Here is a 24,410-nt window from a genome sequence, read left to right on the forward strand (position 1 = left end):
CCAGGGTAGAAATAGAGGTTCATCCATCCATTCGTGCACTAAAATTCCCTGCCTCAGAAGGATCTCTGCCCCACCCTGCTTATCATCTCTGTTTTATAGCTTCTGAAGATTCTTTTTAAACGTCAGCCTGGCTTGACTGAATTCAGAGAAACAATTAGATAAAGAGATTCAGTCCTCAATTAGACCAGGGGAGATGATGCCTCCTGGTGGCCAGATGTGGTAGTGGCCACAGCCCTTCCAGATGGAGATAGCAGAAACCTTACACCCTGCTGAGAGGATAAGGCTAGGATGTTGGAATGCATAGGGATGCCCTTCTGTCTGGATCATCCCATTAATAAGTAGGCATTATTATTACCTCCATATTTCATATGAGGTAGCTAAGATAAAGAGATTGAAACACATGTGTAGCTGGTGATGGAATTCCAATCTATCAAATCCCTGTAACTGGGAGAAAATCCCTAGACCTAGGGAAGCATTTTCCCTGCTCCGGCCCCTCTATAGTAAGAGAAGAAGATACTGCAAGAAGATACTATAGCTAATAAAAAGCATATTTCCATACACTTGAGTTGAAAGCTTTGACCTATATAAATTGTGAATGCCCAGGAAAAGTGAAAACAAAATGTGAAAACTCAGAATCAAAAGATTAACACCTCCTCCACTTATGACGTTTAGTAAAAGTTGTTGAGCCACTAATGAAGGTAGGTCATGTCTTCACTGTAGACATCTCCCTGATTAACTTGGATCAGGCATTAGAGAAGATTGTCTTGTCCTCCAAATATCCTTTCTTGGAGAAAGGCTTAGTGATAAATAAGAATGTTCATCTTTCAAATGGAACAAACGCATGAAGGATTTTGAACAAAACATAGACACTCTGACGCAACTTCCCATTGGAGCAGAATTCCCTCTATTCCATCCCTGACAGTAAACCATTCATTCAGTCTTTATATAAGCAACTCTTGTAAAATCTCACTCTGTCTCAAGACAGTGTATTCATCCTAGACTCTAGCCCTCGACTCCATGGCTGGAAGCCAGGTGACCCCACTGCCCAACCAGCTGTGTCAGCTCCACCCCCATCCTAATGGTATTCGCTGTTCCTACTGCCCTGCCTGTACCCCTGGCAAAGTTTTAAGAGGACCTGTTCCTGAACATGTGGCTCTCTATGTCTCTTGCTCTTTCTCTCCCTCCCTCTCTCTTGATCTCTCTCTTATGCTCTCCTTCTTCCTCTTTTCCTTCTTTGCCCCTTCCCTCCAGTCTGTAGGGTTTCCCCACCAATAAACCCTTTCCTCTACAAAAATAAAAAAGTGTATTACATTTTTAGCTCTCTTTGTTACAAATATAAGCTTCTGCAGGAACTTTACTCCAGTCTAGCATTAGGTATCCCAGTGAGTGCACATGACAAGCCTTAAGATGTAGCAAGACACTCAGAGCACCACAGAATTTTTCATTTTATCTAGTTTTCATTAGAAACAGAGTGAAAGCCGAGAAAGTTGGTAAGCAGAAGGAGATTTTTCTACAAATATTCCTTTTCTTCTATTTTCTCTTAGAATCCCATATAAACACACTTTTATCTAGCATTAGACCTCAGTTGGAACTAGCATTTCACATTCGGAGGATACTCTCTCTTTGGTGAGTCATGAGATGAGGGGCACATACTTACAGGACAATGGCCTTCCAAACACAACTGAGAAGGGTTCCTAGATGTTAGATTGCTCTAACAAGTATATTTAAATAAATACATTTTCTCAACTAGTAATGAAATAGATAATATCCTTATAAAATCATCTTTCATGCTTAAATCAAGTAAAAGCCTTCAAAAATCCAGGGTCTATCTCCTATTAGTTAGTCCCAAACTCTCCTGCTTCTGCCCTAGATCAGGATCTCACTATCTGTAATTGCACCATTAGCATAGATATATTTTGTTAATTATTTTTTATTTTTAAGAAATTTATTAATACATTAGATTTTCATGGTCACAGCAAGTACATCTTTACTACAACACAATTTTCATCAATTGTATTAATATGATATTAACACGCCGGCGCCGCGGCTCACTAGGCTAATCCTCCGCCTAGCGGCGCCGGCACACTGGGTTCTAGTCCCGGTCGGGGCGCCGGATTCTGTCCCGGTTGCCCCTCTTCCAGGCCAGCCCTCTGCTGTGGCCAGGGAGTGCAGTGGAGGATGGCCCAGGTGCTTGGGCCCTGCACCCCATGGGAGACCAGGAAAAGCACCTGGCTCCTGGCTCCTGCCATCGGATCAGCGCGGTGCGCCGGCCGCATCGCGCTGGCCGTGGCGGCCATTGGAGGGTGAACCAACGGCAAAGGAAGACCTTTCTCTCTGTCTCTCTCTCTCTCACTGTCCACTCTGCCTGTCAAAAAAAAATATGATATTAACACAAATAGAAGAGATTCCATGTAGTTCATAGATAGAATTTCAAGAATATTTTTAGGTCTGGTGCTGTGGCATAGCAGGTATGGCCGCCACCTGCAATGCCCTCTCCCTCTCTCTCTCTCTCTCTCTCTGCCTCTGCTCTCTGTAATTCTGCCTTTCAAATAAAAATAAATAAATCTTTTAAAAAAGAATATTTTCTGCACTTTCACTGTTGCAAATCTAGGAGTAGTTTTCTATTTATTTATCTTGACTATGATTCATTGATCTTTTGATCTGTGAATTCAAATTTTCAGCCATCTTCTTCCTAATGTTTTTCTCCTCTCCTTTGGAAACTTCAAGGAAATGTGTAGCTAATCTTCTCTTTCTGCTCAGTGTGCATCTCATCCTTCCTTTTTAATTTCTCCAAATAATTTATCTCTCTAGGAAGAACTTGGGATAATTTCTTGAAATCTATCTTCCAGTTCAGTGCTTCTCCTTTTAGCTGTTTTTAGCTTTGTGCTAAATACATCTATTAAATTCTGAATTTTCACTTTTATAGTTTCTAGTTGTAGACCCTCTCATTTCTTTTACAGGCTGACTGTATTTTTTTATGATTTTCTATTGCCTGCAGAAATGTTCAAGCTTATCCTCTTTTTGGAATATAGTAAACCATAGTTACTTCAGTCTGTGTCACACAATCCTTATACCTGAAGTCTTTGAAGGGTTTTTTTTTTTTTTTTTTGCTGTCTGTTCCTTTTTATCACAGTGCATTTTCCCTTTATGATGAGTTATCTTTGACTATACACTACCCTGTTAATAAAAAATCATTTGTGCTAATGATTCTAGGCCCAAGATAACACCTCCTTTCAGAAAGTCATTTCATTTGCTGGGGTATTTTCAAATGCCTGGGGACAATACTTGTCCAAGTCTACTTTAATCCAAGGTCAGATCTTCAGGTTCCTTGCACTACTCAAGTAATAAGCACCTAGACTGCAAAGCTGGTTACGTCTGGGTCACAATTATGCCAAAGCAGTAACCACTCCAGGTCTCAGTTGAAAGTGACAGGATGGCTTATTAAATCCCTTACTTGTTTGGACCTTGAGCTTTTACTTTTGTCCCTGTTGTCCATGATACAACCAAAAGAATGGCTCAGTTTCACAACTCTTTCTCCAAAATTGAGTGAATTCCCTCAGAGTAAAAGTTGCTTCTAGTACTGGTCTTTCTGACACTAATATTGGTTCTTGTCTTCTTCTAGATTTTAGCCTCATTATCTCTTAGCTCAAAATGATGATTTTTCTTTCTATGTTTCATGTAGTTTACTTGGTTGTCTTCATTGAGACAGCTAGTCCAAATAACCTATCCTGCCATTACTAGAAGCATAGGTGTGCAATATGCTCTTAACTTCTCTCCTTACCCCTAATCTGTCTTCCTCCCAATTTCTCCTTCACAAAATAACCAAAATATCCTTCTGAGGTGCTACTCTGATTATGTGATTATCTTGCACAAATGTTTCAAAAGTTTAATGTTAAGCCTATAATAAAAATCAAATTCCTGTAAGAAGGGCAGGAGCATGAGCAGGAGGGAGGGTAGGGTAGAACGTATCACTACATTCCTGAATCTGAATATATGAAATACATGAAATTTGTAGAACTTAAATAAAATTTATATATACAATATGTATATTAATAATAAAAATCCAATTACTTGTTTTGGACAATTAGATGCCAAACTCTTTCTTGCCTCATTTATTCATTACACACATTTTTATTGTGCACTGTGTGGTGCTCACTCTGCCAGGTTCTGCCTGATCTTTTACCTTTTACCCTCTCATTTCTTGCCTTACCTCTACACTTACCCTACCCTCCAGCAAAACTGAAACTTTCTCTGTTGTGTGGCAGTGTTCTTTCCCCACATCATGATCCCATATGCTGATTTAAGTTCATCCTATCTGGATTTTTATAGATATTCTAATAAATTCATTGGACAAAACCTTAAAATATAAATTATAGTATTTGTGATTTTTTTGCATTTTTGTGCCATTTTTGTCTTGAGAGTCAGAAATTTCAATGAAGTGTTAACCTCTAGGGAGAGAACTGGGGGTGGCAATTCTCTGGAATGTATGTTCTGAAAGCAAATTCAACATCACCACCAGCTTTTTGGCAATCGTCATAGTCAGAAGAGCACCTAGGAACAAAACTTCAGGCTTCAGGCTTGTTTTCCGTGATAAATGAGAAGCTGGACCAATTGCCTATGTAGTTTCATTCCTCAGTGCTGGGAACATCCCACATCCAAACAAATCTACTCCCACCTGCTGGTGGTTGCCTGAACTTCACTGAAAACACTATTCTGGAAGTAAGAAAACACACAAATAGCTTCTGGTTTTGGCCACTGCTACTATGTGACCTTGTACCAATTATTTTTTCTTCAATGGATCTCAGTTTCACCACACTACAATCCATGTAGTTGGGTCCCATGACCTACAATGACCTTATTATTTTTTGGTACACAAGGAGTCTATCTGAAATCCATTTTGATTACAATTCTTCTTACAGGTAGGATTTGGGAGGTGCAGTGCTGGTGAACATGAGTCAATTGTATTTGATGATTACCTATCTGGCCCCAGGAGCTCTAATGAGACTTCCTTTGAACTTGTCATAGACCAGAGATTAAAAGGACAGAAGAAATTGAGGTTTGCCTGCTTTTTCCCTTTAATGGCATCTCTATGGATGCTCACTTCAACACTGCATTCCCTGGTCATAGCACAGAGTCACATCACAGGGAGACTCTAGCTTATGAATACTCCCAGTTTCCTGGGTTTTTCCGTGCGAACTCATACTTGGAAATAATACTCTGGGGAATTTAAGTATTCAAGTAACCCTTGGGCTTCAGGAGCCCAATTTCCATCCTGATTCCCCTCCTCCCCACCCACAGGCGCTGGGGTTACTGCAAGCTCAAGAGTCTGGTAATAAACAGCAGTTGAGTACCTCTTGGTCTCCAAAAATGTGTGGATCTTCCAACCATGGCAGTCAAGTGACCGTACTCCTTTTACCACAAAACATGACTCTTGGGCACAAGTTCTTCCAAGAGAAGTGTACATTTTGCCTTTTGCAGATAAGGGACATAGGACCAGGTGTCCCTGACTGCAGCCCTTGGCCTCTGGCAGTCAGTCCCCTCCGTCTCCCTGGCCCGCCCCATTCGGCCCCGCCCCTGTCTGTGGCAAGAGCTGGCCAGGCGACGACTGCAGAAACCTGAAGGGGCGGAGGGCCAGGCGGCGCGCGGACTGCGGGCGGAGACTGGAGCGCGCGCCTTTTTGTGTGGCTCCTGGCACTTACTCGATTGGCTTGACCAGTGCTGTCGTCGGAGTGGGCGGAGCCAGCCGCGCGTCCGCCTCAGTGCCCAGTCGCAGCCAAGAGCGGCGGCTGACCGAGCGCACCTCGCAGCTGCCGGGCGCGTCCCGGGGGACCGCTGCTTTGGGTAGAGCTGTTGTGTGGCTGCTTCTCCCAGGTTCTAAGCTTCGGGTTCTTTGTGCCCTCGCTGCTGTCTGCTTTGAGACGACTTTTTGCTGAAAAGCTAGCCATCCTCCCCCTCGCCCCTCACTCACCGCTTCCCACCCAACTTAGTGCCTTTTCCCAGCTGTCCGCAGCTGTCTCCCACGCCCTCCGGCCCCTAGAGAACCGCAGCCATGGGTATCCGAGGCATGCTGCGGGCCGCTGTGCTCCTACTGCTCATCAAGACCTGGCTTGCGGAGAGCAACGGCCCCAACCCCATGCCGAAATCCCACTTCGAGCTCCCCTCCACCATGCCCCAAGTCGTCCTGGACCTCTTCGATTGGTAAGCCAGAACAGGAATGGCGGGAGTGGGGGCGGGAAGACGGCCTCTAGCCTGTTGGAGAGAGTGGACCTGTGGGGCAGCGGGACTCGGACCCGGGCTTACCGAACCCAAGCTCATGACCCCTGTCTGCTTGCCCTCAGAGGGGATGGAGTGGGATTGGGGACAGCCAGTTGAGATACAGCTTTGTGCTTCAGCCCACCTGTAACTGCAGCGCCCGACTGTGCCCCACTTATGGTCGAACTGCAGTGGCTGAGTGGGTGAGGGGCGTTGAGGGGACTCACCCCAGTATATGACATCCCCGAGGACTAAGGTCCGCGGCAGTTTTCCCTGTAACGTGAGATTAGGTGGGGGAGAGGATAGAAAGTGATGGTCAATTCACAAAACAGATACAGGAGAGACACCTGTTTGAGTCCGGATTTTAGTCTGTTCCCGAAGGCTCGCGCACGCGTATGTGCCTGACTGTGTTGAGGGGTGAGACTTTCCAATGCGGCAGATAGAAATTATTATTAACTCAACCTAATCAGAGCCCATACAGTGTGGTCGGTGGCTGTATAACCCTATAACCTGGGATGGGTACACTTTTGTATTTACTCCTCTGAAAATATTTGAAGATTCAAATATTTGTATTGTTTGATTTCAAGTTTTTTGGGTCTGTGATTATCTGGAAGAATTTAAACAGTCAGCCTTTTCATACATGTAGAAATGTGTATTTGAGATTATTACAAATCCTGAGTGCTGGCACATGGGGAATGTGTGATCAGAAATAGGCGGGAATTCATCTATTTAATTTAGGAATAATTTGTGTGTGTGTGTTTTAGAATGTTTGAAAATGAAATCGTGGGATTAAAATCATCAGGAATAATTTTTAAATGTAAAATCAGAAATCAACATGTATGCATATAAAGGAGGGAGTCCTTGGAAGGTTCCAGTAGACAGCTCTGCAATGGCTTCAACCCAACATAAAGACTACGACAATGAACACACACACACACACACACACACACAGGTTTCCAGGGACTGATATTCCTGGGCAATGCGTCAAAGATCTCAGGAGTCACAATGATGCTAACAGCCTGCTCTCATTTACACACCCTTTTGGGGGGAAGAGCGCCACTGAAGGTCTAGGAGAATTGAGTGAACAGATCAGAGACCACTAGAAAAGTCAGCTCTCTGCACAACTGACCTGGGTCCACTTACATGTGATCACCCAAGACATTTCCAGGCTGGAAACACATGCTTACTTAGTAAGAGAAATGCCTGCTCCCGGAAAAGATGTCTTTTTGAAGACAGCTATAAGCCCCAAGACTCTGAAATGACTTGAATCAGGAGGGTCATAAATCTCTGCTACATGAACAAGAGTGTGTCTCTGTGTCATACACCATATGCCAAATCTTAAAAGCAAAGATATTCAAAATCAAGGTTGACATAAATGTGACAACAAAATGCACAGCTCAGGTAGAGGAAATGTGACTTTGAGCTGGAGAACATTGGCTCAGCCCAGGAGGGTAGTGAGAGTGGAAGATGGCTTTTCCCTGGGGCGATCAGATACCCCTGTTAGGAGGACCCCCTTCCCCAAACTAGAAATAGTGCCCAGGCTTATCTCAAGGTGGGGCTCCTTAAGTTATTGAAGCAATGCAATTTTCTGAGGGCTATAACTTGCCCCTTCCCTACCACCTCCCCTCCTCCTCCACCCCAATCTTGCCTAGTAACAGGGATCCAGCCTTTGTGCCCCACCCTCTGGATAAGAGCTGGCAAGGGGGAGGGGAAGAGAAGCCTGCGTCATTGCTGCGCTTCTGGCTGACTCACCATGGGGAAGGGTGAAGAGGGGAGAGAGTGTGTACACATATGACTGGACATGTCTACATATGTGCTAAGGGTAAGACCCTTGCAAGTGGACCACCAGAAAATTGGCCACATGTCAAGCAGCATTTACTGATGACTTCTGTATTTCAGCAAAAATTGTGCAAATGAAGCTGTGGTTCAAAAGATTTTGGACAGGGTGCTGTCGAAATACGATGTCCGTCTGAGACCAAATTTTGGAGGTAAGCCACATCTGGACACTAGAGGCCTTTGTGTTAGGTGGAAAAGAGCTAGACACGGTGAACTAGCCACACCCTGTACACTGATCTGTGGCACTCCTCAGACTTTGTACTACTGTCCTCCACATCACACCTTGTGGACCCTGCCAAGACTGCAAGGCTCCCAATCCTCACCCTGCTCTACCCCTGGAATTTCAAACCACTTCTCTGCCTTCATGTGCAAGAGTGCTTCTGCCCTCTGCAAAACCTCTTCGCTGGTTGTGGCTGAGAAGGACTAAGCACAGAAAGGAGTGTGCAGGACATGGCGTACTATGCTTCTCAGCCATGTCTGCTCCATCTCTAGGGAGGACACATGCTCTTCTACTTGAGTACATTCTTTGTGCCCTGAGCAGTTGTCCTTTCAACCAGCTCAAAATTGAGGATGTGCTTGCACATTTACTCCCATAGAACATAGTGAAACACACAAGCATGTCCATGTATTCATTCACATGTGAAAATATAAAAATTCACTCACATGCAGAGATATGCTCACATACACATGCATTCACATATTCATATATAGAGACAAACTCAAAAACACACATTTGCTCACTTGTACATGGACATACACTCACATATAGTCACACATTCACTCTCTCACACTTGACATCCTCATGTGTTGCACTTGAACACACTCACACACTCACTTCCACACTGCAGCATACCTACACCCATGTATACACAAACATTTAGTTCCATACAACACATTTGGTCACACAAACATGCTCACATACACTGAAATTCACCTGTGCATTAACATTCACAAATTCTTGTGTACACATGAACATGCTCATACACTCACATGTACAGTTCATAGAGTCATTCACACACACACTCATATGAACTTGCACGAACATGCTCACACGTTCACTCACATCCTCACACAAACATTCAACCACTCCATCATGAATCTGGGTTTTTGTGGGATCATTCCTTTCCAGTTTTTGTCAGGAAACAGAAAAATGTGCTTCATCCCCTTATTTTCTTTTTATTTTGCCCTGATCCCTTCCTTTTAGCATATTATGGGCCCTTGAGTACTTGACCTGCATTAACCATGAGATCAGTGCTATTATTATCCCAATTTTTCCCATGAGGAACCTAAGGCTCAGAGAGGTTGGGTAACTTAGTCAAGATCACACAACTAGCAAGTGTCAAAACAGGTTCAAACCCAGGAAGTCTGGACCCAGAGTCTGTGCTCTTAACCTTCTTCTTTTCCTTAATGTAATAGTGTCTTCTTGTATTATAGGTGACCCTGTGCCCGTCAGAATATCTATCTATGTCTCCAGCATTGAACAGATCTCAGAAATAAACATGGTAGGTGTGTCAGTTCTAGCCATGGGGCGGGGACAGAGGACATGGTACAAGGAACGGGGTCATAAATCATCTCTACTTGTTCGAACCTGTAACAGAACTCACACAGAGTAACAGGATAGGTTTTGCAAACTACAACCTCTCAGGAATAAGAAAAAATAAAATCAATTGAACCTTCAGATCATATTAAGAAATTCAGTTCCGGGCGGATTATAGACTTAAAGGTGAAAGGCTTATGAAGCTTTTAAGATAGTATAGGATACTGTATTTGTGTCTTGAAGTATGTAGGGTTTCTTTAAAAGGACATAGAAATCACAAATCATAAAAATTAGTACTAGTTACTTCAGCTATGTTAAAATTCTGCTTAGCAAAACTCTGGAACTTCTGTTTTGCAAAACGAACAAAACCACTATAACAAGTGTGAAACAGTAAGTCATAGTACACTAAGATATTTACAGCACAAAGCACTGATAGTATTTATATAATTCCTATGAATTAATAAGAAGAATATTTTTAAAAACAAACAGAAAAATCATTGTAAAATGTGAACAGGAATACAACTTTTGTAAAGAAGACTAAATAGCAAGTAAACATATGAAAAGATGCTTGATCTTGTTAGTAATCAGTGAAAAGCAAAATAAAAGCACAGTGAGAACCTGTTACTACTAACCAGATTGGCAAAAATCAAAAGTCAGACAATTCCAGTGTTGGCAGGTCAGAAGTGCTAGGAACCCTCACCTGCTCTTGGCTCTTAAAACCTTGTCATTTTTTTAACTTTTATTTAATGAATATAATTTCCAAAGTACAGCTTATGGATTACAATGGCTTCCCCCCAGTAACTTCCCTCCCACCCCCCACTCTCTCTCCCCTTCCATTCACATCAAGATTCATTTTCAATTCTCTTTATATACAGAAGATCAGTTTAGTATATATTAAGTAAAGATTTCAACAGTTTGCACCCACACAGAAACACAAAGTGAAAAATACTGTTTAAGTACTAGTTATAGCATTAAATCACAATGTACAGCACATTAAGGACAGAGATCCTACATGAGGAGTAAGTGCACAGTGACTCCTGTTGTTGACTTAACAAATTGACACTCTTAAAACCTTGTCATTTTTACTTCATCAAGGTTGTGGTATGTATGGTGCATTCGCATGATAATATGCATGACATACTCTTATATTAGACTGTTATCCACCAATGCAAGTGAACAAATTATCATTACACAATCTAAATGAATCTCACTAATACAGTGTTGAGTGAAAGAAAATTATAGATAAATACAGTATGATTCCATGCAGATAAACTCAAAAAATAGATCCAACTAAGCAATATGCTTTCTAGAAATGTATATGTAGATGATAAAATTGTAAAAATGCAAAGGAATTATTATAATAAAATCTAGGATAATGGTTATTGCTATGGGGAGAGATATATGTTCTGGAAGGAACACATGACAACTGAAAATTATCTGTAATCTGTTTCTTAACCTAGATTTTAATTACATGAAGTTCATTTTATTTTTCTTTTCAGCATGTATATATTTCATACACTCATCTATATTTATGATATATTCCATATGCTTACACATGTACACACACACACACACACACACACGAGAGAGAGAGAGAACTGGACAACATAATTTACAAATGGGATTTACCTTTCTCTCCCCAGGACTATACAATCACAATGTTTTTTCATCAGGCCTGGAAGGATTCACGCTTAGCATACTATGAGACCAATCTGAACCTGACCCTAGACTATCGGATGCATGAGAAATTTTGGGTCCCTGACTGCTACTTTCTGAATAGCAAGGATGCTTTCGTGCATGATGTGACTGTGGAAAATCGAGTATTTCAGCTTCACCCAGATGGAACAGTGCAGTATGGCATCCGGTGAGTCCCCTTAGGATCCTTGGGCTCTCCTGGCTGACTTCCTTCTTCTTAACAAGTACCCCACAAACACGTTCTAAGGGAAACACAGAGCAGCCCCTCACCTTACTTTACAAATTTCCTACAGATACCCTTGGCTGTCATGTTCCTATGCCTTTGATTCTGCTATTCATTCTGTCTAAGGTGGCCCTTTCCCTGCTTTCCATGAATTGAAACCCTGCCCACCCTTTAATCCCTAACTCAAATGCCCTTTTGGTCAAGAAATTTTCTTATTCCCTTGACTGAAAGACCTCTCCCCGCCTTTATCATTGTGTTCATCTGTTCTTCAGCTCCATGTCTTATCTCTTTCATGAAGTGAGGGAGGAAGACACATGGACCCTGCCTCAATCTCTGCCCTTGGTCATTTACACTCATGCAAGCAAGCCAGTAAATAGGAGAGCGGGGTGAAGCAGGGTGTGTGTGTTGCAGGTCTGTGGCTTTTTATACATAGAGAACTCATAGCAGTCACCAATGCTCTCCTCTAGTGTCATCACTTACAGAGCATCTCTAGAGATAAGCCTGCGACATAAGTTTAACTCTGATCACATCTCTGAGATGTACTTACCAAGGTTCAGCTCTGAATTGTTTGTTTTTTTTTTTTTTGACAGACAGAGTTAGACAGTGAGAGAGAGAGACAGAGAGAAAGGTCTTCTTTCTGTTGGTCCATTGGTTCATCCCCCAAATGGCCACTACAGCCGGCACTGCGCCGGCCCAAAGCCAGGAGCCAGGTGCTTCCTCCTGGTCTCCCATGCGGGTGCAGGACCCAAGCACCTGGGCCATCCTCCAATGCCTTCCCGGGCCACAGCAGAGAGCTGGACTGGAAGAGGAGCAACCGGGACAGAATCCGGCGCCCCAACCAGGATTAGAACCCGGGGTACCAGCACCACAGGCAGAGGATTAGCCTAGTGAGCCGCAGCGCCAGCCATTCAGCTCTGAATTGTACAGCCCTAATTGTTCTTTTCTGTGTTGGTGCTCTTGCTCAGTTCTTTCCTTTCTCTCTTCTTCTCTCAGCCCATTTTCCCATTAAGGCAAGACTCTGGAGTCAGAGAATAACAAAGCTTGCAGGGAGCATGTCACTTGTCATGTTTGTTTCATTTAAAAGGGGCATTAACTGGGGCCAATGCTGTGGCACAGTGGGTTAACACCCTGGCCTGAAGCGCTGGCATCCCATATGGGAGCCAGTTTGAGACTCAGCTGCTCCACTTCCGACCCAGCTCTCTGCTGTGGCCTGGGAAAGCAGTAGAAGATGGCCCAAGTCTTTGGGTCCCTGCACCCGAGTGGGAAACCCGGAAGAAGCTCCTGGCTCCTGGCTTCAGATCGGCACAGCTCCAGCCATTGCGGCCAGTTGGGGAGTGAATCAGCAGATGGAAGACCTCTCTCTTTCTCTCTCTCTCTCTCTCTCCCTGTCTGTGTGTGTGTGTGTGTGTGTAACTCTGACTTTTAAATAAATAAATAAATCTTTAAAAAAAATTTAAAAAGGGGCATTAACTGATTAATGTGTCATGGAGGATTCAGAGAAGGGAGAGAAACATCCTCACACACACACACACACAAACACACACCTATTCAGTGTATAAAATAAAAATTGCTTCAGTAATGGACAGGTACTAGGCTATGGTTAGCAGATGGGACAAGCAGGCTGAAGGGTGAGACAGAGCCTCCCAGCTGAAGAAGTAAAGAGCTATGATAGTTATCCTCTTTCCCACTTCTACTTCCTCTGCTCCTTCAAGACCCCTCTTTGGACTCCTCATATGGATGCAACATACAGCCCACCATGGATCTGTTAATCTCTCCCATCCATCTGGAATCCACTGGCTTTTTGTTCTCCCTCAGTTTCCCCAGAGACCTGCATATCTGGCATTTATGCAAATGCATGTTTTGATCTGGAGACTTCAGTGTAGCACACCATTTGCTTCTGTCACTGAATTTGGTTTTCTCAAGAGCCCTTCCCATTCTGACAGACCATATATCTGTTCTTTGTCTCAATCTTGCCAGAACTCTTGGTTTCCTTATCACATTCCAATTCCGTCTTTCCTCCCCATATGTAGATCAATCCTTGAGGTAACTATTCCCATTTTTTTCAGGAATTGTTGCTCATCCAGGCTACATTCACTTTTCATTTCCTTTTCCTTTGCAGGCTCACTACTACAGCAGCCTGTTCCATGGATCTGCGTAAATTCCCGATGGACAAGCAAGCCTGCAAGCTGGAGGTGGAGAGCTGTATGTATTTCCCTCAGAGCCCCTTCTTTCCTGCCTAGGGCTTGTGGTGATCCAGAAACCAAAAGCAGAATTGACAGTGAGAGGAAGAGTATATCTCCTCTACTCCCTCCTTCCACCTATAATCTTTCAGATAGATAGATAATCAGGAAGCAGGTGGCCTTTGGGGTACAAGTAGTTCTATTGGGAAATGGTACCTTGCCATTGAGAAATTGGTCACAAGCTAGTGGGTAGAAGCTCACAGCTGCACTTGCCTTCCTGGTTAAGTAACTCCAAAGTGAGAGTTTTCATTTCAAATGCCCCTTCTCCTCTTTGACCAGACTTGGAAAGCTATAAAGGAGTTCCGGAAATTACAAGTTCCAATCATACATTGGTTTCAGACTGCTCTTGTATAAAATCTACCTGATTTTCTGAGACTCTCTGTTTCTCTCCCCTTCCCAGATGGCTACACAGTTGAAGATGTCATATTATCCTGGGAAGACAATGAGAATGCCATCTACATGACTGAAGAGCTGAAAATCCCTCAGTTCAGTTTCATAGGAAGGACTATTACTAGCAAAGAAGTGTATTTCTATACAGGTTGGTCTGACCCCTTCCTTCTCTCCTTCCTATTGTCCCTTTTGTACCACCATAAACTCCTAGGGGCCTCTATCTTTGACTGCTACCCTCTTTGTTGCCTCCTTTCCCATTCCCCTCTGGTTATGTACACCTTCCAAGTCCCCTTGATAAAGTCCAGTCTCTTTCAATTAAGGAACAGATGTGGAAGCACTAGGCCAGGTTTACAATACTCTATAGGTATAAAGGACTCATGCTCCTATCAGAGCTGGCCTCTCACACCCCAGCAATTTGCAGCTTGGAAACGTTTGCTGTCTTTCCTATTTCAAAGCTTCAGCTATCATGGATCAAGTGAGAAAAGAATGGGAAGAGAACATACTTGCTGTGCCACACGAGCCTACTGAGACATGTCACTGGTCTGCTAGTACACAAACAGAGCCAGATCTGCAGCCTGCTCAGGCTAGAGACCTGTGGATGGGATGCTATGGGGCAACCTCCACATCAGTCCCCTTTCATTGTCTACTTCTCCATCCTGTGCCTCTGCACCTTGCAAATCCCCTCAGCCCTGCCTCCCTGACACCAGTGTGTCTCCTTCCAGGTTCCTACATGCGCCTCATCCTGAAGTTCCAGGTGCAAAGGGAAGTCAACAGCTATCTTGTACAGGTCTATTGGCCCACTGTCCTCACAACCATTCTCTCCTGGATATCATTTTGGATGAACTATGATTCCTCTGCTGCTAGGGTGACAATTGGTAGGTCTTGACACCCTAGGGAGGAACTTGAGTCATTTATCCCAGAAAAAAAAATCCTGAGAGTAATAAAGGAGTACCTGGAGCAGTATATGACTGCACAGGCAAGGAAATCAATGCTCAGCCAATTCCCAGTGGAAATACCAACATTGGAGAAAGGTGTGGGAAAAATCAGGGCTGGAATATTAGAACGCTGGGCCCAAAGTACCAGAATTCATTATTTCTTGAATATGTCAGTAAATGGACAAGTCATCAATTTAGATTAGACATGCAAGACAATAAACATTGAATAAGTGAGATATCAAAAGGCCTTATTTAGCAACAGAGGGCTTTCAGAAGAGCTGCCCTTGACAAGTGTCTAGTGGAATGCAGAGATGCAAGCAGTCAGAGTCCAGTGGAGAAAGTGACCAAGGTCTTGGTGGCTAAAGCTTCTCCAATAAAATGTGTTCCAAAGTGGGTTCTGAGGACTTACAGGAGGCAGTGACACAAGACTTGGCATTTCCCAGAGGAAGAAATAGCTGAATTAAAGACATGGAGTCCCTAAAATGGAACTAAATTAACAGGGTGGTTAGGAGCAGAGAGAGCTGGAGAGATGATGAGATCAGCAGAAAAATACCCTGGGAAGACTTGAAAAGACTGTAACTTCATGTGTGGGGAGCCACAAAAGGTTTTTTAGCAGTACCAGAGTGGGAGATGGGGCCTAAGAGATTGTCTGCCTTGTTTGTTTGGCCTTATACAGCCAAAAGCAATAGTGTCCCAGATTTAAGTGTGGTTTCTCCTTCATCATCTTTGGAACAGACTTTTCAGCCTTACTCTATAGGAGCACATCCTGAACTAAAACTTTGTATTTGTGTACTATGTTAGGGTTCATGTAACTTTCCCAGTGACTAAAGGAAGGCATATGTACTGAAAGGCTAAAGAAGAAAGGGCCATTATAGGGCAGTGTGGGGCTGGAGATATAAACAACTGCCAAGGCATGGCTAGAGATTTGTCACTCGAACCTGAGAGCACTGGGAATGTATTGAACTCTGAAGCATAGGTTGGGCTTCAAGATGTGGGAGAAAGAACAAAGGGAGCACTTTAGCAAATTCCTCAATCCTGGAATGCTGAAGACCTTTGCTGAGGGCCCTCCCCACCCAAGAGATGACCCCTGCTCCCTTTCTGTGGGATATGGGCCCAATGACTTCCCATGAACTTCAGTCACCAAAGGAGATAAAACTTGTGCTTTGTTGTTTGTAGGCCTAACTTCAATCCTCGTCCTGACTACCATCGATTCACATATGCGGGATAAACTCCCCAACATTTCTTGTATCAAGGCCATTGACATCTATATCCTTGTATGCTTGTTCTTTGTGTTCCTGTCCTTGCTGGAGTATGTCTACATCAACTATCTTTTCTTCACCCGAGGACCTCAGCATCATCGTAGGCAACGCAGGAGACCCCGAAGAATGATTGCTCGCTACCATTACCAGGAAGTGGTGATGGGAAACGTTCAGGTTTGACTTTTTGACTGACAATCAGCTTTCCCTGAGCACCTCTTGAGCCCAGGCTTAGCATTTGATCCGCGTGTATTTCTTAGTTCTTTTAATCCTCTCTCTCTCTCTCACACACACACAAACACATGCACACACACAGGCATGCATGCATAATACACAGGCACAAAACAGCTAACAAAGAAATAGACTATCATCACTCCTTTAGAAATGATCACTGTCCAACATCACAAGGCAAGTAAGTGGCAGAGCTAGATTTCTCCAGATCTTTGGGTCAGATTTGGCCCACTTTGCATGCAATGAAGCTGGAAGGGAAAGTGGGCTGAAAGGAAAACAGAATCCAGAAAGGCTGGCCTGCCTACCCCTGCTTCTTTGGCACTTCAGACTCCCAAGGCCACACTGAGGCATCTGCTGCTGGCAGTACATAGCACTCAACAACCTCCCTCTTTTGCAGGGAGCCCAGTCCCACCTTCCAAGTCAGGCCTCTATCTACCATACAGCGCTCCAGAGGGAGCAGCTATCCCCAGGGAAACCACATCTTGTCAGCCATCACAACCTTCCCTTGCATGCTAACAGCCTCTTGGTACTGTTCCTCAGCCCCCCGAGCACCAGAGACTCCAAGAGGAGATGGCTCTGTCAAAGAGATCAACAGTACCATTGTGCGTGCTGATGAGGAAACCCCCTCCCATCTCCCTCCCCTTCATGCATACTCATCTAGGCAATAGGAAACTGATGAGCCTATCCATTATCTCCTCAAAGGATGGCCTGATTAACATGGAAGACGGAGTCTGCTCTCTTCCCACCAGCCCCGCACGGGCCTGCCTGGCGAGCCCAGAAAGCCTCAGCTCTTTGGCGTCCACCTCAGAGCAGGCCCAGCTGGCCACCTTGGAAAGCCTCAGCCCACTGTCTTCTCTCTCAGGCTGGGCCCAGTTGGCCACTGGTGAAAGCCTGAGTGATCTCCCCTCCACCTCAGAACAGGCCCGGGACAGCTGTGGTGTTCACTTTAATGCCTCTCACCCTGATGGCTGTGGTACTCCTACCAAAATCCACAACCATGCTGAGGCCCAGGGCTGTGCTGAAACCCAGGATGATGAAGATTCTGAAGAGAGCTTGAGCTCAGATGAGAGCCATGGCCAAGACCCCAGAGGGAGGCCTGTCATGCACCATAGCCAGAGGTATGCTCCAGAAGCAAGCTGGGTCCTTGATGACATCGACAATTTACATGATGACATTGATGTTGAGAGCAACTTCCATGGTTTTGAGGAGCAACTGAATTATAATGCTGATGGTGTCCAGAGCATTAAAGATGAGCTCGTAACCTGTGGCCAGGAGAACAGTAGCTCAGAGTCTGAGGATAGTCGCCCCCCAAGCCCTGGGTGTTCCTTCACTGAAGCCTTCTCCTTCCAGCTCTTTAACCCTGCCTATGTCCCTAAGGTCGACAGGTGGTCCCGATTACTCTTCCCTCTTTCCTTTGGGTTATTCAATGTTGTTTACTGGTTATATCATATCTATTAATCCTCCAGGGCCCCAGGGCAACAGGGAAACTGTGCTGCCCTCCTTTCATGGTACCGTTTGATTCTGTTTTCCCCCTTTTGCTTTGTTCATTTTAGTTTGTGTTTGTTTGGATAATCCAACCAGTTCAACACTTCTGTTCATAAACATGAGATGTGAAGTAGTGGGAAAAACATTCTGGTTAGAAGGGAAGGGGTTGAGGAGGAGTTGAGGGGTAAATAACACATTGATTTCTTTTCCTTCTAGAAGACACTCACCTTTTCGAAGGCTTCTGGGCATAGAAAAGCCTCTGGGACTGTTTATCAGAGAGGAGCTAGCTTGGAGAACCAAGGAAGATCCAAGCCTTGACCACAAACCTTTCTGGGGGATTTTCTGTGCCTTAGAGGTGTCTGGATTTCTTTTTCATTACTTTGTTTTCTTCCCTTTTTCCCTCCGAGGAATTGTGGATGCTGTTCACACTCTGCTTAGGGCTTTATGGGAGAAAGTCAAGCTGGGCTGGGTTGAGGTGCATAGGGAAGTACAGGGTACTGTCTATAGGAAAGTTGGGAAACATTTATAGATGCCTTTCCCCCCACAATTTGTGTGGAATTCTAAGTGTGGTGTTGTGCAGGATTGGGTGGGAAATTGGGGCGTGTAGAAGGTATAAAGTAAGGTAAGTAAAAGAGCAGGTCTCCAGTAGGAGCTTGCAGGAATGGCATGGGGTGGTGTAGGATTGGAGACTACACAGGCTGAGCTGGCTTCTTTGGAGGGATTGGAGCTTCTCTGGCGTATATTTCTGCTTTAGTGTGCTTGATAATAGGGACTCAGTACTTCTGTCTAAGTCAAAAGTTAGCTTTCTTTTCAGTTGCTGAGTTAATCACTTAGTCACAGAGTAAGCACTTGAATAAACATCAGATTAGGAAAGTTCAGACTTGCCGTTTCACCATCTGATCTAGAATAGCGGTTGAACAATTATTGTGAATCTATATACTTATCTTTCTTTGTCTAGTGCATAGTAAGTATTAACGAGATCATCAACCCATCACCTTGTTGGGCCTTTACAGGAACCCAGTGAGCCAGGAAGGCAAAGCACATTGTCCCCAGTGTTCCAAGGGGGAAAATGAAGCTCGTGTGCCAGGCTTGTGGGCATGCAGTCAATGAGTGATAGAGCCACCCCACTTGCTCTTCCTCCCCCTTGTCCTAATTCTCTCAACTGAGGCATTTCCCTTTCTTTTTCCCCTTAGCATAAGGGGGTGCTCTGGCAGATTATACCTAGCTTTCAGACTCCCAACATCATTCTACAGCATGAGGAGCATCTCTGAACAAGACCGGTAACTAGGGGCTGGCACTGTGGCACTGCCTTTGGCACTGGCATCCCATATGGGGGCCAGTTCATGTCCCGGCTACTCCTCTTCTGATCCAGCTCTCTGCTGTGGCCTGGGAAAGCAATGGAGGATGGCAGAAGTCCTTGGGCCCCTGCACCCGCGTGGGAGATCTGGAGGAGGCTCCTGGCACCTGGCTTTGGATTGAGCCAACTCTGGTTGTTGTGGTCATTTGGAGAGTGAACCAGCAAATAGAAGACCTTTCTCTCTGTCTTTCCCTCTCTCTGTGACTCTATCTCTCAAATAAATAAGCAAAATCTTTTTAAAAAATAAAAAAAAGAAGAAGACCAGTAACTAGCCAATAAGCACAAACAGAGCAGATGGAAAACATGGGCACTGCCCACCGACCAGGGGTCCTCACAGTAGGATTGGCCTGAACTCCAGCTTGCCAAGCAGCTCCACCTTATCAATGGAGGCCGTGCAGGAATGAGCTTTGTCAAGCACTCAACCTGTGTTCCCCCTTCCTCCCTAGGCAGCCTGTCCTACAGGCCCTCACCCCTCTGTGCACTCATACTTTTAACTGTGCTTCTGTGTTTGTGTTTCTGTATGTACCTAGGTGTGTGTACGTGCATGCATCAAGGTAGGTCTGTGTGCACACACAGCTATTTGAGAAGCCGTATAACACTGTTTATCAGTGTAACACACACACACACACACACAATGTATGTGCACTTATGTGAAAATGTCTCTTATATGTGTGTGTACACACATGGGTGCAAATTGTGTGCATGTATATAATAAGTACATTTCTACATATCTGTGTTTATCTGATTTGAATGGGTATGAAAGGAAACATGCCTGAAAGCATATGTATTACCTGTTGGTGGCCCTCCTAAAACCACCAGAATTTCTTCGGCCTGTTCGCAAATAAGGGAGGCCCTATTTGGCTGGGCTAGTCCACTGACTGTTTCTTTCAAATTCCCTATCCCAGGGAGCAGTGTCTCCTTGTGGCCCCCATCTACTCTTCATCCCCCCTTCCATGCATCTGTACTATCTCCTGGATAGAAAACTCAGAGGAAGTGAATGTAGTCCTAAAAAGTGGTAATGTAGTGCCTTGAGGTAGGAAGTGCCTGGGGAAGGAAATACTTGATCATGGAATAAGCTGTGAGCAAAGTCTATTTCACTTGGTCCTAGAAGGACGTATTCGGGAGTTCCAGGCTGGAGAGAGAGCCTGCAAGATACATTTGGAATTGAAATATAGTGTAGACAATGGGGCAGGAGGGCTTGAGAACTCGAGAGGAGGTGGCTTATGGTCTTTATAACTCTTCCTTTAATTCTAATCACCTTGTGAGCCTGACACACACATATGAGGTGCTGGCAGCTGCAGGCAAGTGGGTGATGTGAAAGAATGCTCAGGGGATTGACTGCCAGCTGCTGCATGCTAAGAACCAAAGAAGTGTGGGATGGCTGCAGACATGCACTGTGTGCCCACTCAGGGACAAGAAGCACTTTAGTATCCCATTCTGGGATGGTTGTTGGCTACTGGACTCCAGCAATCAGCCTCAATTTCCACCTCGGATTTGAAGTCCCAGAACACTATATTTCCTCCCCCAACCAGGAAAAAAGATAGATAAGAGAGAAGTACAAAGGAGCCCCGGGAACTAACTACCTACTAGGATCCAGTTTGTCTCTTCTACACACACAACATACATATCACCTGTCATGTATCCACGCCAACGTAGACTCACACTGTCACATGTATACATGAACAGGGGGCATTCACCCTCATCAAATATATAAACACACCCAGACATGCACACACAATGACATATGGTCACACATAGTCACTGGCACAATTACACACACACACACATACATACATTTTATTTATTTCTGGACACCCCATTCAAAGATCTAAGACAAGGAGAAAACAGTAACTACACATATGAAGCTTTCATTGTGGTTATTGAAAGGCAGCCTTCTTGGAGACTAAAAGTTGGTGGGTTGATTTAGATTTGGCTCTTGGAGGGGCTTTAATTCTAGTAGGGGATGAAACCATAAAGGGAAGTTGGAACAGTGTGAACAAAAGGTTTTCAAGATGCATCCAACAGCAGTGCACAGGAAGGCTTCACAGCACAGAGGAAGGGCAGAGAGGCCAGTTGTAAATATCTCTATAGATCCATATAGCTAGATATATTATTCTTGCCCTAATGTGCTGCAATGATAGCAGTTGAATTCAACTACGACCCATACTCTGTGAGGTTAAGTGTCAAGGTAAAGAGAAGGTTTGGCAATTACACCTTTTCAGAAATTTGAACCTTCTGGGTTTCCCATGGATATGGGCATTTTAACCTGAAATTTGCCAGATCTTCCCTTTTCATGTCTCTACGTGGTCTGTCATTGGTGATGTTCAGCCCCATTTTCAGCTGTCCAGCATTGCAAGCATACTCCCTCCAGCTGGCTGCCTATCTTTTCTTACCACTCATACTTCACATCAAGTAACTGGAAGTGCATAGCAACCATCCAGGTGATCCTGGGTTCAGCCAATGAAAACGCACTTAGTAATTTGGAGCTTGGGAAGAGGAAATGGCCTTGCTGAGTCTGGAATGGAGCACCCCAACTATACCCCTCTACCAACCTTCCATTTCCTTCCCTCCCACTAACTTTTCCTCTAGAATCCCTACCATGGGAAAGATACCCCAAGTCTCATTCCCAAGTGTTGTTTTGTTATGGGGATATGTGACACGTTTCCTAGGAATTTGTTGCCTATTCCATCTGCCACTGTGGGGTGCCTTTGCAGATGTAACAATCTATTGGTTCTCAATGGAGCTTGAAAGATATATTCTTGAGATTTATGTCATCTTGTTAATAGCAAAGCTACAACATCTTTGCATATTTGGAGCTAACTGTTGCTGAGACTGTGGGCATTCCTAATGAGGCTTCCTTATTCTGTATATACAAAAGCTAACCCTTTGATCTATTAACCACTGAATGCATTTACTAAGCTATGCACCTGCATGGCACCCTGCCGTGGTGATGAGCAGTAACTTCTAGCTATTCCACAGCTCGGCATAAAAGGAAATCGTGACTTGTCCTACTGAAAGTGCAGTTATGTTTGTGTTTGCTGTATAGTATCCTGTGAACAATATGAAGTCTATATTATCAGTGTTGGGTTTTCAGGGGAGGGAGGGGAAGGATGTCAAAATATCTTCTTGATATATTTAAATTATAAAATAAAGCATTTGGTCAGGGTCACTTCTGTTGACTCAACTGGTGTGAGCATTTGCACCTACCATCTTGCCAGACTGCATCCCTAGGGTCAGTAGTCATCAGCAGAGCTAGCGGTGCCTGAGTTTAGGGCACCTAAACTTCCTGACATTAGGCAGTTTCAGGGGATGCTTTCAAGGGCAGCTAAGTCAGGAATATCCTGAAAGCATTTGAAATGAGTAAAATTACACATGTAGGTCTTGAAGAATGGTGCTGATCCAAGCAGTGAAAATCAAGAAAAGAAGAGGCCCAAGATTAGTTGTCCTGGGAGGTTTTATCCACAAGAAGACACAGAGCAGCAAAGTTTTGTGAGATGACTGGGGCCTCTCTCTTTGTCCTCATTAAATGTACATTTTTGCATGAACATGACCTTGACTGGCCCTGACTTCAAGAAACTATATGAAGAAGCAAAATTATGCTTCTGAAAAACATGCTGAAATAAAATTTTGTAAATAGCCAACAGGGAAAAATAAAGGTATATAATGACAAATACTCTGATGGGTCACTGTGTTTCCTTTCTATGGGATTGGAAGATGCTGCACATGATGGCCATCTGGGCCCAGGAAACCCATGGATTCCTTTGCTCCCTATGGCCCTTCTATGGCTTTACACACCAACTTCTTCATGCCCTAGAACATTTGAAGGCATGATTTTCAATCACACGGGGGAATTAACAATGTCATGTTGAAATTTGTTTACGTATTTGCACAAACTATTCTTAATCATTGGACACAATTTTTTAAAAAAAAACAGAGTAAACCATTGTGGTGCCAAAATCCAAAGTGAGCATTTAGTTCCACTTTATGGGATGGGGGGAATAAGGAAAGTGGTTTTTATAAAGAACAAAAACATTTTTAAAATCTCCTTTGTCAATGTAGATGTGCACAATAAAGAACAAGAAAGCCCTGTGGGGATGGGAAGAAAGAATGCTTACATTCAGAGATCCTGCTGATGGTGCAGAGGGTCCTTGCTACAACCCGCATTTCACTGAATATTTCCAAGTACTTTTCCATTAAAATCTTGGAGTTGCAACATGAACCATAAAGCAATGACTCTTCCTACAAGGTCCCTTCTGAGCCTCCCCACAGTTCCAAGCTGAAACATATAGAATAGAAGAGTTTCCTGGATAGTGCTTCTTCCTTACTGTCCTAACCTTTGTCAGCAGCCCCAAGCAGCATGCTTTGTCCCCCTGGCTCTCTCTAGTCTTTCTCATTGGACTCAGGCTCCCAATTCTAATTGCCTACTAATACGCAACCCAAAGCATCATTAGCTGCAGAGACCCCCATTAAAGAGTGCACATTCATTGTCCCTTACTAACCATTTGGTAGCCCTTGCTGAAGGAATTAGATGGGCTAATGGACAATTAGGCCAGTTAAAAGGGAATTAGGCCCGTTGGAAGGCAGTGAGGTCAGTTAACTGTACTTAGCTTTACCAAAGCTAGACAGGATTATAATCCCTGCCTTCTGGTTAGCTGTTATTCTGCTCCTCCCCTGATTGGTAAAATCTAGGTTTGATTTTCAGAAAGGGACTAATCAGAGAGAGCCACTCTGTACATAAAAAGGGCAATCCCTACAGGTTTTTACTGGCAACTCCTCCCTTGGAGCACCCCTCCTGACTGTTGTGACAGGAGATTTCTTAGTTCAATAAATCTTATTTTGCTCACCATTCCTCTCCATGGGGATATTCTTCTTTGATATGAGACAAAAACTGAGATCACTGCTGTCCTCATCCTCCCAAACAGTAGCCCTTGCTGGTTAGCTCCACATAACTTTCCCAAAGATTCCGCAGGGAC

General features: G+C 44.1%; 2 protein-coding genes across 3 annotated transcripts in view; both read left to right on the forward strand.

The window, feature by feature from the left end:
• LOC138847567 (uncharacterized) overlaps window positions 1-24,410 on the forward strand; it is a 673,630-nt gene that overhangs the window by 634,528 nt on the left and 14,692 nt on the right. The window contains exon 13 of the mRNA XM_089323952.1: window positions 5,514-5,841. Within this exon, the coding sequence (XP_089180078.1) occupies window positions 5,514-5,841 (328 nt within the window). The remainder of the gene's footprint in view (window positions 1-5,513; window positions 5,842-24,410) is intronic.
• On the forward strand, window positions 5,714-23,110 carry GABRQ (gamma-aminobutyric acid type A receptor subunit theta). Of its 2 annotated transcripts, none has more exons than XM_002721335.6 (9): window positions 5,714-6,198; window positions 8,152-8,240; window positions 9,523-9,590; window positions 11,269-11,489; window positions 13,663-13,745; window positions 14,184-14,321; window positions 14,896-15,048; window positions 16,285-16,541; window positions 17,298-23,110. In XM_002721335.6, exons 1-9 carry the CDS (start codon window positions 6,050-6,052, stop codon window positions 18,051-18,053), a joined length of 1,914 nt encoding a protein of 637 aa, XP_002721381.1. In that variant the 5' UTR covers window positions 5,714-6,049; the 3' UTR covers window positions 18,054-23,110. The 2 variants fall into 2 exon arrangements, with proteins under 2 accessions (XP_002721381.1, XP_089179952.1); XM_089323826.1 differs by having other exon boundaries at window positions 5,719-6,198; window positions 18,297-23,110.

Source organism: Oryctolagus cuniculus, chromosome X, assembly GCF_051225735.1.
Source record: "Oryctolagus cuniculus isolate XC-2025 breed Fujian yellow rabbit chromosome X, ASM5122573v1, whole genome shotgun sequence".
NCBI lineage: Eukaryota > Metazoa > Chordata > Mammalia > Lagomorpha > Leporidae > Oryctolagus > Oryctolagus cuniculus.

Coding starts and splice junctions, on each gene's coding strand:
- GABRQ (XM_002721335.6), top strand. CDS start 6,050: ATGGGTATCCGAGGCATGCTGCGGGCCGCTGTGCTCCTACTGCTCATC. Junction 8,241..9,522: donor TCTGAGACCAAATTTTGGAG/GTAAGCCACATC, acceptor CTTGTATTATAG/GTGACCCTGTGCCCGTCAGA. Junction 14,322..14,895: donor AGAAGTGTATTTCTATACAG/GTTGGTCTGACC, acceptor GTCTCCTTCCAG/GTTCCTACATGCGCCTCATC.